At 36.5% G+C, this 12538-nt stretch overlaps 2 protein-coding genes and 1 pseudogene across 2 annotated transcripts; all 3 read right to left on the bottom strand.

The window, feature by feature from the left end:
• Positions 1 to 820: 820 nt before the first annotated feature.
• LOC139882656 (uncharacterized) lies at positions 821 to 2597 on the bottom strand. The gene is made up of 3 exons (XM_071866935.1): positions 2447 to 2597; positions 1797 to 2289; positions 821 to 1175 (listed from the first exon to the last, which is right to left on the bottom strand). Exons 1-3 carry the CDS (start codon positions 2595 to 2597, stop codon positions 821 to 823), a joined length of 999 nt encoding a protein of 332 aa, XP_071723036.1.
• Positions 2598 to 4681: 2084 nt separating this feature from the next.
• On the bottom strand, positions 4682 to 7970 carry LOC139882659 (uncharacterized; annotated as a pseudogene).
• A 994-nt stretch (positions 7971 to 8964) lies between these two features.
• On the bottom strand, positions 8965 to 11706 carry LOC139882658 (eukaryotic translation initiation factor 4B3-like). The gene is made up of 4 exons (XM_071866938.1): positions 10586 to 11706; positions 9931 to 10171; positions 9802 to 9855; positions 8965 to 9063 (listed from the first exon to the last, which is right to left on the bottom strand). Exons 1-4 carry the CDS (start codon positions 11704 to 11706, stop codon positions 8965 to 8967), a joined length of 1515 nt encoding a protein of 504 aa, XP_071723039.1.
• Between the last annotated feature and the right edge of the window lie 832 nt (positions 11707 to 12538).

Genomic DNA, 12538 nt, shown 5'->3' with positions numbered 1-12538 from the left:
AAAATATTCGGGACAACGTCCAAATGCTACTCTAGTAAATATATTAAAATACATAAAAATATTTTTTTATAAATGTAAATTAATTAATTAAATTGTTTTATGTTAAATTTTTTGGAAATTTAAAGTTTAGGATCTGATTGGAGAGAAAAAGTTTCTTTATGCGGATCAGATAGTCTGCGTGAGTATTCATGGATTGGATCGAATAATAATTTTCAAAAATAAAATCTGATCGGATTCGGATCAAACAATTATCCGGTCCATTGCATCCCTACTTATGAACGAATGTTGCCGCCGTAGATGATCATTCTCAAAAGTCAAAATGTTTTCGTTCAGTCTCATAAGTCATAACATAACTTCATCACAATGAAAGGCACTCATGACTCAACTAACAACCTTTGACATTCGTAATGAGTCATGCAAAATCTGGAAATTGTAAGTAGGATTAATGAGGCTACGAGTCAATTACGACATGTCTCGTCCTAAAATCATCTTCATATAATTTAGAGATACGCACGTCGTAAATTCGTAAAGGCGAAAATTTGCTCCCACGCAAGAGGCAAATTTTTTCCATTCGTAAAAGGCTAATAGTTCAATTGAAACTTGAACACAGCTACTATCTGCGGTTTGTAGTAAACAACAAATCCAAATGCAATGAAATTAAGGCAACATACTGTATATATATTTCTTACTATGATATTATAAATAGAAAAATATAATTGTACACCGATAGTAAGTCAATCATAGTCCTCGTAATAACAATATCGGCCATTAAATCAAAGCAACCAAACTAATTAATCGTGTCGAATAATTGACGATCACTTCACTTACAAGCAGTGAGCCTGCAAGAAACACGACCAGAAGAACCAGAATTAGCTCTCATGAACCTAAGAGCTGTAAGCATGACACTACGATTGGATCCCATGAGAGCATAATTCATGTGAGTAAGGACGCTGATGGAGTTAAATGGGAATTGGAGGGTATTATAGGAATTTAATAAGGAAGTAGTGGCTTCTCTTAGGAGAGTCCTATAAGGATCTCCTCTCCCTTGAAGTCCTTGCCAAAGAGTCATGTCATTTCCATATCTTCTCGCTGCTAATGGCCCGAAAATGACGGATACTTTTGTATCAGGACTTACTGCTCTCCAATAGCATTGGTACTCTTCCATTGTCCAATTCCTGCCGACAAAACCAATTGCATAAGGTAAATTATACCTACCTCCATCCGAAATTTTAAATAAGAAAAATGGTAAGTATTTTCGAACGGGGGAATAATTTTCCCCCGTAAGGTTTAACGTTATCTAACATTTGCACCTATCCCTAAGCACAATTCTATTGTTTTTGGGAAAAATGTCATAAAAGACAAGAATACCCTCAATGAGACATTTTTTTTTTCAATTAGGATATTGGCAAGGGTAAGTTTTGGATCAAATTCAAGTACAGTAAAAGTGAGTGAAATGTGTGGTAAAAGATAAACTCGATCATGTCAAAATCTTAATACTGTAAAATAGGTTAAACTACAGTTTTCCCCTAAGGTTTAACATATTCTAAGATTTGCTCCCTCATGTTTGGAATTGGGGTTTCATATCCCTAAGCACAATTCTATTGTTTTCTGTAAAAATGATAAAAGACGAGAATACCCTTGATGAGACCTTTTTTACAACAATTTCTATCACTTGTAATCAGGATTTTTGCAAGGGTAAGTTTCAGATCAAATTCAAAAGTACAGTGAAATGTGAGTGGTAAAAGATAAACTCATGTCAAAATGTTAATATAGTAAAATAGGCTAAAAACACTTACTGATATGGACAAGCTGAGGCCTCAACAAATGGCATTGGGGGCATTGGAGGCAATGGCGACAATGGGGGTAATTTCGGCATTGGCGGAAGCCTAAAAACTGGAGGAGGAGAAGGAGACCGAACAGGCGCGTGATCTGAAGGCGGTGTAGTAGGCGTAACAGGCTCGTGATAAGGCGGGCTAGGATTAGTAACAGGGTTACTAGGAGAAGACCTTGGACAGAAAGACATTGGCTGAAGTGGCTGAGTAAGCAAAGAGTTGACTGCATAAATCTCCATACCAAACATACTAAAAGTACGTGTTAGTTTCTGAGGAGGACCAACGGCAACACCACAAGAACTTGAGGAACCTTGTTGCACATTTCCGGAAACTTGGGCCTGGCAATTGCTCAAATCCGGTGTCCCATCAAACCTCATTATATAACTTCCTAACATGTTTGTGCTCTCTTCTCTTGACATTTCAGTTTGGCCATTGCAAGTCAGTGTAACTTTAACCCCTACATTATATTATAAAGCAGCAAAGCATAATTAGACTTCATGTAAAAATCAAAGAGTCTAGTAAATTACGTGTATTTTCCTATTTTAAAAATAAAAAACCTAAACAAAACCCTATAATTCCTAATCATATACAAACATAAGCAAGAATGTTAGTACCAGAGACGGGATAATCGAAGATGGAGAGCTGGCCATCTTTGCATCGGTCACAGAAGACATAACCTGAGACCATTGCATCTGCTTGAGTTCCATCAATGGAAGCTGCTACAATGAGAAAAGCTACGGAAAGAAGCTTGTGTGACCAATCCATGGAACTTGGGAATTAGCTGTAAAGAATACTACAAAGCAGAAAGTGAAAGGAGCAATGAGAAAGAGAAAGAGAGAGTGTGTGTTTAATGTGATCAGAGACAGTGGCAGAGTTTAAAAGGGAAGAGAAGATAGTAGTAGTAATTAATAAAAAGATTGTTAAGATGTTTGTACTTTTTTTTTTTTTCCTTTTTTTTCAACCCCTCAACTGCCTTATTTATTAGGATCTTGAAAAAATTTCACTTCTGAATTTTGTTTAATCTGAATCTGTACACACATCCTCATTTAATGCAGTATCATCATTTTTTTCCCTATTCCCCAACTAGAAAAACATATTAATCTTTGTTTTGGTTTTTAATTATCATCCAGTTAAAAGGGGTTTTATAGTTCCAGGTTTGTGAAAAAAAGACTTTTATTGGTCATCCATGATCTTTAGAGAGTCGCATAATAAAATTCCTAGTCTATTTTAAATGTCCTTTCATGAAATTAATGTATATTTTACCTCATTTTACCGGTCATATCCACCATTTCACTCCATTAACATAAGAAATTGTATAATATAATAAATCATATAACTAATAAAGGCATACAAGTCATCGTTATGTTTTTCTTTGAATATCAAGTCATTATTATGGTTAATTAATCATTTTCATAATATTTGTAACTTTTATTATGCGATATTTAAAATGAATCAGATGAAGTATTTGAAAATATCAGTTTCTCTCTTTGTGTGTCACTGATCAACAGTAAATGTAATCGAAGAAGCTCCGGTAAAGTATTTCACTTGTTTTCTTGAATTTGCACACTAACAGCTTTTAAGATGGTTGATTTTGACGTTTTTAAATTGGTAATTTTATGGTACTAAACACATTTTATGAAGCCAAAAGGAAAAAAACTGTTTGTGGATATGAGGACGATTGAGACCTGAAGCTGCCTTTAGGGGTGCAATTAATTCTTCTATATTCCTAAAATAAGTATACTACTGTCAAAGCTTTCATACTTGAAGTACTACGTAATTAAAGAATCGAATCAACAAGCAATTCCTAACAATGTATACAACTTTCTAAATTCTAAGTCATTGATCCTAAGAATGTGGGTATTATCGCCCCCGAGCAGAACAAACATGCCTATTTAATGAGCCATGTCTAAAATTACTACTATCTTCGTCTCTAAATACATGTCTATTTTTATGTACTCAGAGACGGAAGGAATATTATATTTACTATTAGAAGTATATCAAATTCAACACTTTCACACCTACCAATTATCAATGCTTCAATTAAATTCAAATGTTTTGAGACGTGGAGAAATGTTTGGTTGACGTATGTATGTATGTACATTCATTCATTTCATTAATTAAACTGCATTTCACATAATTCAACAAAATCTCTAGAAAAAAAAATTGTTTTTGCCTTAGTAGTATAAAATGGCCGAGATTGACAGATGAGAAATTAAATAATGGAGCCGTCCAAGTAGAGGGCAGGGCGCCTGGCATTGATAGAAAGTAGTGGTATGAACAATCTGTTCATGTGTTCAACAAAAGAATAAAGCACACCTTTTTTTAATCAGATTTTGGTCAAACAAAAAGAAAAGTCACAACTGGCTCGTGATATTAATCTCACTTGCTCTTTCCGTTTCACAATAGATGATATTTTAAATTCAAATGATATCATGATTGATGATATTTTTATCAAAAAAAATATCTCTTAATCTATACATAATATTTTAATCAATTTGAAGAAGTTTAAGAAAATTTATTTCCATAAAAAATATCTTCAATGCTCTTGATTAAAAACACCATGCAATCATGAAACGAGATAGTATAAAATTGGGAGAATAAAATTTAAGTATCATGAAACGAGATAGTATAAAATTGGGAGAATATAAATGTGTAAACTAAGATTGACAAACCAAACACCAAAAGGGAGAAGCCACTTTCTTGGTAAATTCAATAGGAAACAAACAACTACTTGCTGGAAATCCCAAAATTGGTTTAACTTATAGAAGTATCTCAGAACAAAAAACATAAGGTGAGACACAGAAAGGTTACAAATAAAACAACAAGACTATGGGAAGAATTCTGATAATTTAAGCTGTTGCATGACATTAAACAGCTTTTTTCAAAAAAAAAAAAAAAAGTCTCTTTTACCAACGATTATAGTACCCCCTGTTGTCATTACCATAGTAGTTTCCATTTCCAAACCTGGATGCGGAATATCTATGATTAGAATATCCATTGTGAGACGATGCCGAACTTGAAAAACGGGTATCTGGACCAAAATTGTCATGGAACCAGTAATTATGCCTTGAATTTCTATCAGAATATTGTCCAGGATCATCCATAATCCAGCCACCTCTTCTTCTTGTATTTTGAGGTGTTGTATGTTCATCTTCTTCAAATTGCCAGTTGTTCTTTTTCCTAGCCTTGCCGTGATCATGAGGCGCAGAAATTGATCCCATGTGGTGTCTGTTTTCTTTCCGGGATTTCTTTGCCGGGGATGGAAACTCGTGGCTTCTTTTCTCAACCTGGAAACAATTACTTGACGTGATCAATATTTACAATATAACAGAACCCTCTCTGGAAGCAGGCGTAATTTTTGGCACTTACTCTGGCAGTACTTGAGCAATCCCGCGCCCAATGACCTTCTTTACCACACCTGTGGCATGAACTAGGCGATGCTGTATTAGATGTTTCCCCACGAAACTTCTTTGACATTTTCTCTTTACTTTCTCCACGCTGCCGCTTTGACTATTTTAAGCACAAATAAATAGAGTTATCAGTCATCAGTGCAGTTGGATGAGAATGAAAGATAAACTAATCTCCTGAAGAAAATCTGCAAAAACAAGCAACCCAGATTCACCGCTTTGAGAAGCTCGATAACATCTTACCTTGGTATTAGTCTGGCATTCACGTGCAAAATGCCCATCTTCACCACACTTATAGCATGAGCTCGGTGATGTCAAACCTGTATCTTCCATTCGAAACCTATTAGAAGCCTGCACCAATGGATTACAAGAAAACTTTGGTCAGAAACAGCAGTTGGAAACAATATGCTCAAGAGAAAATCTGAAATAAAAATTAAAATAAATAAAGATTCAGCAATTTGAGAAACTCGATCGCCTCTTACCTTGGCAGAACTCTGACATTCACGTGCAAAATGCCCGTCTTCACCACATTTGTAGCATGAACTCGGGGATGCCAAGCCCGTATCTTCCACTATCAACCTATTAGATGGCTGCACCAATTGATTACAACAAAACTTAGGTCAGAAACAAGAGGTGGGAAAACAATATATTTCCTGAAGAAAAAATGAAATTAAACAATATAGAAGACCCAGTTTGGGAACTTCAACGCGTCTCACCTTCGCAGAACTCTGGCATTCACGTGCAAAATGACCACCTTCACCACACTTGTAGCATAAACTCGGTGTTGTCGAACCTGTATCTTCCTTTCGCAGCCTACTACACGCCTGAACCAAATGATTCCAATAAAATTTAGGTTATAAACATGTGTAAGACAACAAAAACGTTGGAATTTATGAGGTTGATTGGATGGTTGGAGCAAGAGTATGATAACAGAGTAAAAAAGAAAAGAAAAATTTATAATTTGGATGGGACTTACCAAACCAGTATGCCCCAGCTTTCCACATCTGTAGCAAGAAGGTTCTCTCGGATTGGTATCAACAAAATTAGCACAACATAGATGACCAGAGCTCTTACAAACATAACATTGTATTTCCTGCGTTCAAAAATAAATAATGAAGTAAGCATTAAACAAGGATGAAATGCAGTTAGTTCATGGGCATGAAACAATAAAAGAAAATAATACTTCAATATGAAGTGATAATAAATATGAATAGAAGGAAAAAAATACCTTCAGATCATCTGAAGAATAGTCTTCAATGCATGAATACATATCATGCCCAGGACCTAAACACTTTAAACACATTTTATCATTTTGACCTCGACTTTTGTGTTTATCAGGACAGTCTTTGGCGCGATGCCCACTTTTTTTGCAAATAAAGCAGTCCTGTGCCTGCATAAATGATGTAGAAATAAGCAGCTTATAGATTACAATTAGGTTGGTAGAATAATGTAACTGTAGACAATACCTTCTGACATCCCCTGATACCATGATACATTTCCCAAACTCCCACAAACAAAGCACGGTTTCTTACGCTTCTCCGAAGTACAGTTCACTGCCATATGCCCTCCCTCGCCACAGTTAAAGCACGTTTCCCAATTACCGCTATCTGGAGGATCGAAGTACCTTGGCCCCCGCTGATAGTTATCAAAAATACCCAGCAAATAAAGTCTCGATATCAACATCACAAAATAGAAACATTCTTAGCACTCACCAGAAGCTTTCGCATCACAAGGTTGTCAGGTATCTGAGCAGCAGTTGAATCCTTATCCACAGATTGAACAGTCTCAGCTATCTCTTCTTTTTCCTCTTCATAAACAGCTTCTACCACCTAAGCCAAATAACAAAGTCAACTTTCTCACAAATTTCTTGATGAAATAAGATAAGGCAGCATAACTAAAACCGAAATAGAATATGAAGGTTACTTTATGAAACTCACAGGTAGTGTTGGCTCCATATAATCCAAGTTATCAGTAACTGGGCTCTTTTTCTTGACCTTCTTTATTTTCTTCACTTTCTTATTTGAATCACCTAAAATACAGACATCTGTTTCGGAAGAAAGCTCTCCATTCACAATTATACACTCATTGTTCCCTTTCAAACTGTCACCCGCTAGTTCGATTTGGCTTTGAAAATTTTTCTCCGTGGCAGCCTGCGACTGTAGGGATTTTTCAGCAACTTCCAGTCTCAGATCCTCATTTTCATTGTCAGAGATCTGAACAGCATTCAAATCCCGATCTGCAGATGGAACAATGTCAACAGTCTTTTTCTTTCTCTCTTCCTGTGAAATTCCTGCCACCTGAGCCAAATTACGAAATCTAGATTTTCACATTGGAAAAAAGAATATAACAATAGGCAAACGAAGCCGAAGTCAAAAGATAATACAATAAAACTTACAGGCTGATTATGTTCTCCATTGTCCAAGTCGCTGGCTGACTTTTTCTTCTTTTTTGTCTTCTTCTTTTTCGAATCTAGTTCTACATGTAGCAAACCACTCACATTGTTGCCCTCCAAAACGCCACTGCCTTTTTCGATTTCGCCCCCAGAAGATTTTACTCCATTAGCACGCAACTTTAAGGACTTCTCAACAATTTTTAGGCTCAGATCCTCGTTTGCCTCTTCATCATCATCATCACTGATGACGACAACACTAGCTTCCTTTTTATCTTCCTCTTTTTGGTCTTCTTCGTCGGAATGTAGTATTTTGGCACTTCGCCTCTCCCTCTTGGTCATTGTGTAGTGAAACCCCAAGTTCAACTTCCACAACCCCAAGCTCAAGTATATGCTAACAAACAATCCTGAATACAAAAGTAATAAATAAGAAAATTCAGAAAAAACAACAACAGAGTTTTAGTAAGTATAAGCATTATGCACGATCATGATCTTACATTATGTATTCATACTAATACTATTTCTGAAAAAAAAAAAAAAATTGACAGGACAATTTCCTGCTCCTATCATTGCGCAGTCAATAAAAATAATGAGAATTCCTCAGACCAACTCAGAACACAATAAAACATCGATTTATCAGACGCCGAAGACAGATTTACACACTAATTAAGCCAATCATATTAGGGAATACCTAATTTCCGACGAGTTGAACCTTAAGAGAGAGTGAAGGATTGGTTTCCAGACTTCAAGTTGAAAGGGGCGGAAAAAAAAATCTTTTATTTAGGGTTTGGTAGTTCAAAGTTCAAACTTGTAGCAGACAATAGTGTTTTGTTTATGGTGTTAGCAATCTGGTCATTCGCAGGCGCCGGTTCGGATTGGACCGAACAGGTTGGGTTGATAAAAATATGAACCGACATTAAATCGATTTTTATGCAGTCTATGACATTATTACTACTGAGTCGAAACGGTATGCTCATTCGTAGTTCTTCCCCAATCCCAATTAGATACTAATAAAATTAAATACAAATTTTGATAAATTTAAGAAATATTAATTATATTTTTTTATTATATTTTTATCATCTTCATCTTCATGTCTTTCATATATTCTTCCTCACCAATTTCATCATCTTCACCCATATATTTTCATGAAGATTTTTTAGTCAATACAATCATAATTATGTTGAAAAATTAATTAAAAATTATATTGTATTGATTTGTGTGAAATCTCTTAGATTAAGATCTAATTTGGGACGGATGGAATATTTATTAAGAGGCACGGGTTCAAGATTAGGCCGATTTAGTCAAATTTACGTATAGAGTTTAGGTTCAGCCCATCTCATGAGCATGAATCGAACCGGTCAAACTTAAACCGATTATCAACTTTGACATGTTCTGAAAACGGGTCATTGTTCGTTTCATATTCCTCAATAGCTAACTTCAGAAAAAAAAAAAAAAAAAAGAAAAAAAAAAAAAATCCTCAACAGTTAAATCAGTCGATTTATAAAGGCTGAATCAACCAACCCGGAGTTTATTTAAAATTACATTACACTATAATTGTACGGACTGTACGACTCGAACCTTTCCCTCACCTCACGAATGAAGAAAGAGACGCTTACCAATTAAGTCATGCCCTGATGTGCACCAACCAACCCGATTTTAAAGCTATGCATCGTGGCAACATAATATTCCTACTACAAAAATACTCCCATTTTAGGAAATTTGACGAAAGAAAGATTTTTTTTTTTGACTGATTAAATATTTTCTTAACCAAATTAATTAAAAAATAATTTTGATAGTGAACATGATAGAGCCAGAAGGGTAAAATTCGCTCTGAAGGGTAAAATAATTTTAGGAAACTGGCCTAAAGTTGGATTCTTAAGCTGGCCGGTTTATGTGCCTTTCCGTCCCAAAACAGACGGACCAAGTTTGTATGAAATGGAAGTTTGCGTGAGACGGAAGAAACATGTTATACAGGTATACACATGTACTAGTCGAAAATGCTACAAGGATATATTCATCAATAAGTGTGGTTACTGGTTAGTCACAAACAAGATCCAAAAAATAATACGAATCAATCTACTCTACCAAATTGCACCAGCACGTATAGAAAAATATTTCAGGGTAACAACAATTAATAATTCTTAAAACTCCGACAAACCGACTACAGAAAAACCAAGAACCTATTGTAATCTTGTTCAACACCCCATCCAAAATTGTCTAAATAACTCTGTTTTCACAAATAACATATATAAATTTAAATAAAGAACAGGCTTAATTTAAACCCCCATCACAGACGACTAACAAAAATCCTGTTTTTCCTCCTCTTCTTCTTCAGCACTCTATCAAGGCCCGGCTTACATGTGTCTAATACTATCTTCAGGTTCAGTTTCAGTTTTTTCTTCGGCATGGCCGTTGTTCTCTTTCTCAATTTTTTCAGCACTGAAACCAAAAAACACAAAAGTGGATATGAGGCAGACGGTAATCTCAGATGCAAGTAAACTATGAAAACACACAAGTATCTAGCTTCCACTCTTGAGTAAACACTGACAAACATGAACACACAAGATCAAGAAAAAAAAAAATCACTCAGCACATCTGTTCCCAACTCCTATATGTAACTTATAAACAAACAAATCAAGTACTATCCAAAGAAACAAAGCACTGTCAGTCTAGATCAAGTGTATTCCATCAAGTTTAAAGCTTCATTCAAGAAGATCAACATTTCTTCAAGGGCAGATATCACTACCTCGCTTTCCACTTGTTGGCATCATAGTGATAGCAAACAATACATACAGATCAGTAATTGAGCTTATTTCTTACAGATTCCAGGCATCATAGTAAGGATTTGGCCTCACACCAAACAAATTCACAAACATTCACCTAATTGTTACCTAGCCACACCATAAGAAATAATAATAAAAAAAATAGTCTATATATAAATGGGATGTTGCACAAACCTCTGAGGGGCTGAAGGAGACAGAGGCTTCCTCCAAGCACCCTTGTCCGAGGACCAGCCATTGCCGAAGCCACCCTTCTTCACTTCTGGTTTGTCGTCCTCCTTGGAAACCTTAGCAGATTCAAACTTCTTCTCAATCTCGTTTAAATCCACACCCTTCTCCTTCAGAACCTCTTCTCTCGGCCTGGCAGCTCCAAAAGGATTATTCGTCACCTTGGGGGAAACCTTGGGGACTGCTTCCTTAGCCTCTATAGGCACTGTCCTTGGCTGCAAAACCAGTTTAGGTCTCCCCCCACCACCACTTCCACCATTGGTCTCCTCGACAGTAGTCTTCCTCCTACCCCAACTATCTGAATCAGCACCACTTCCATTCGATAACGAATCAAAGCTGCCTCTCCTACTATCACCATTAGACAACGAATCAAAACTGCTTCTTTTCTCAAACCCTCCTCTGCCAGTACCAAATTTCCTTCCTTCTGATGGTGTAAATGTTTTATTAGACACCCAGCTATCGACTTCATCAGCTTTAGACTGCGAATCGGAGAAAAACCCGCCTCTCTCTCTTCTCTCAAATCCATTACCAGAGCCAATTGGCTTCTTTGCAGCCGCCCAATTGTCGATCTCATCAGCACGTGATGGTGCCATTTCCCTATCCCTGTTCGAATCGCGATTTCTCCTTGGCTCATCGGAACCCCTAGATGAGCCCCATCTAGATGAATTATCCTCTCTCGAATCTCCATAACGGCCGCCGCCGCCGTTCATAGAGCCATAGTTCTTAAATCCACCACCAAGTCGGCTCCTATCAAGCTCCTCCGCCGAGCGCTCCCTCGGTCCGGTGGGCAAAACCAACAGATCTTCGTGCGTACGGCCAATTGAGGCTTGTGGGGTCGGCTTAGCGAAGCCAGAATTAGTGAACTCAGCCAAAGATAGGGATTGTTTCTTCTTCTTCTTCTGTTTGGTTGCGGCGGCGGCAGCTAGTGAAGGGAAGTCGCCGACGGTTTCAGCAGCGACGGCTGGTGGGGGATTCGCCGCGTCCTTAAGAAGTTCAGCTTCGTTTTCCTCAGAGTCTAGAGCCCACGCGCCAGGCTTAGACCAAGCAGACACTGTTGTCGTTGCCGCCATGTTTGCGTTTCGATTCTCTGTTTCTCTCTCTCTTTCCTGTTAATGTTTATCTCTCTCTAGAATGCTTTTGTGTGCGTTTTTCTGTATTGAGGTTTGCCTTTTATTGATGAGGAACCGACGTGTTAAGATGGGCCTGATTCGAATCCTACGGTGCAGAATTGATCAGACAGATTGCGTTACTGATGACGTGGACGGTTTGGATTTGATGTTGTGTTTTTAAGAGGGAGTTTTCCCATATCAATCTGGTTTGGGTTTGGGAGTTTCATAGAATTACACTGAGTGACTACCTTAAACCTAACGAACAAAGGATTCATGTTTCCTTAACCATCTCAAACATATCAAGTACATGATGCTTCAAGGTTATTTCAGTTACAAAGAGATTGTAACTCACTATTCAACAAACGTATCGAATTCATTATGCATGAGATATGAATAAACGATAAAATTACAATTTATTTAAAGTTCGTAAAATAATAAGTTCGTTTATTATTCATAATGATATTGTTTGCATGTGGATTATAGCTACATTTGTAATAAAAATCACATATGAATAATCATAATACTTATATACCATCCTTAGAAATCACATTAAGATATAACATAACTTTTCCACAAATAGAGTTACTGTTATATCTAGTAAAATTCTGTTATGCGAAACGAAGTGAGCTAAAAATTTCATCTGGCGGCAGATCGGATAACTCACGTTAATGGACTCAATCATATTAAATTTTTCATTAAACAAAATTTAAATCTTTAAAAAAAAAAAAAAAAAAACTATAATTTCATTATCATTTCAGCGTACTTGTGCAGCAACGTAGCCAAATAGAGACTT

Source organism: Rutidosis leptorrhynchoides, unplaced genomic scaffold (genome assembly GCF_046630445.1).
Source record: "Rutidosis leptorrhynchoides isolate AG116_Rl617_1_P2 unplaced genomic scaffold, CSIRO_AGI_Rlap_v1 contig297, whole genome shotgun sequence".
In the NCBI taxonomy this organism is placed as follows: Eukaryota; Viridiplantae; Streptophyta; class Magnoliopsida; order Asterales; family Asteraceae; genus Rutidosis; species Rutidosis leptorrhynchoides.
Note: the sequence above shows the minus strand (reverse complement) of the source record. Positions and strands in the feature narration are given on the sequence as shown.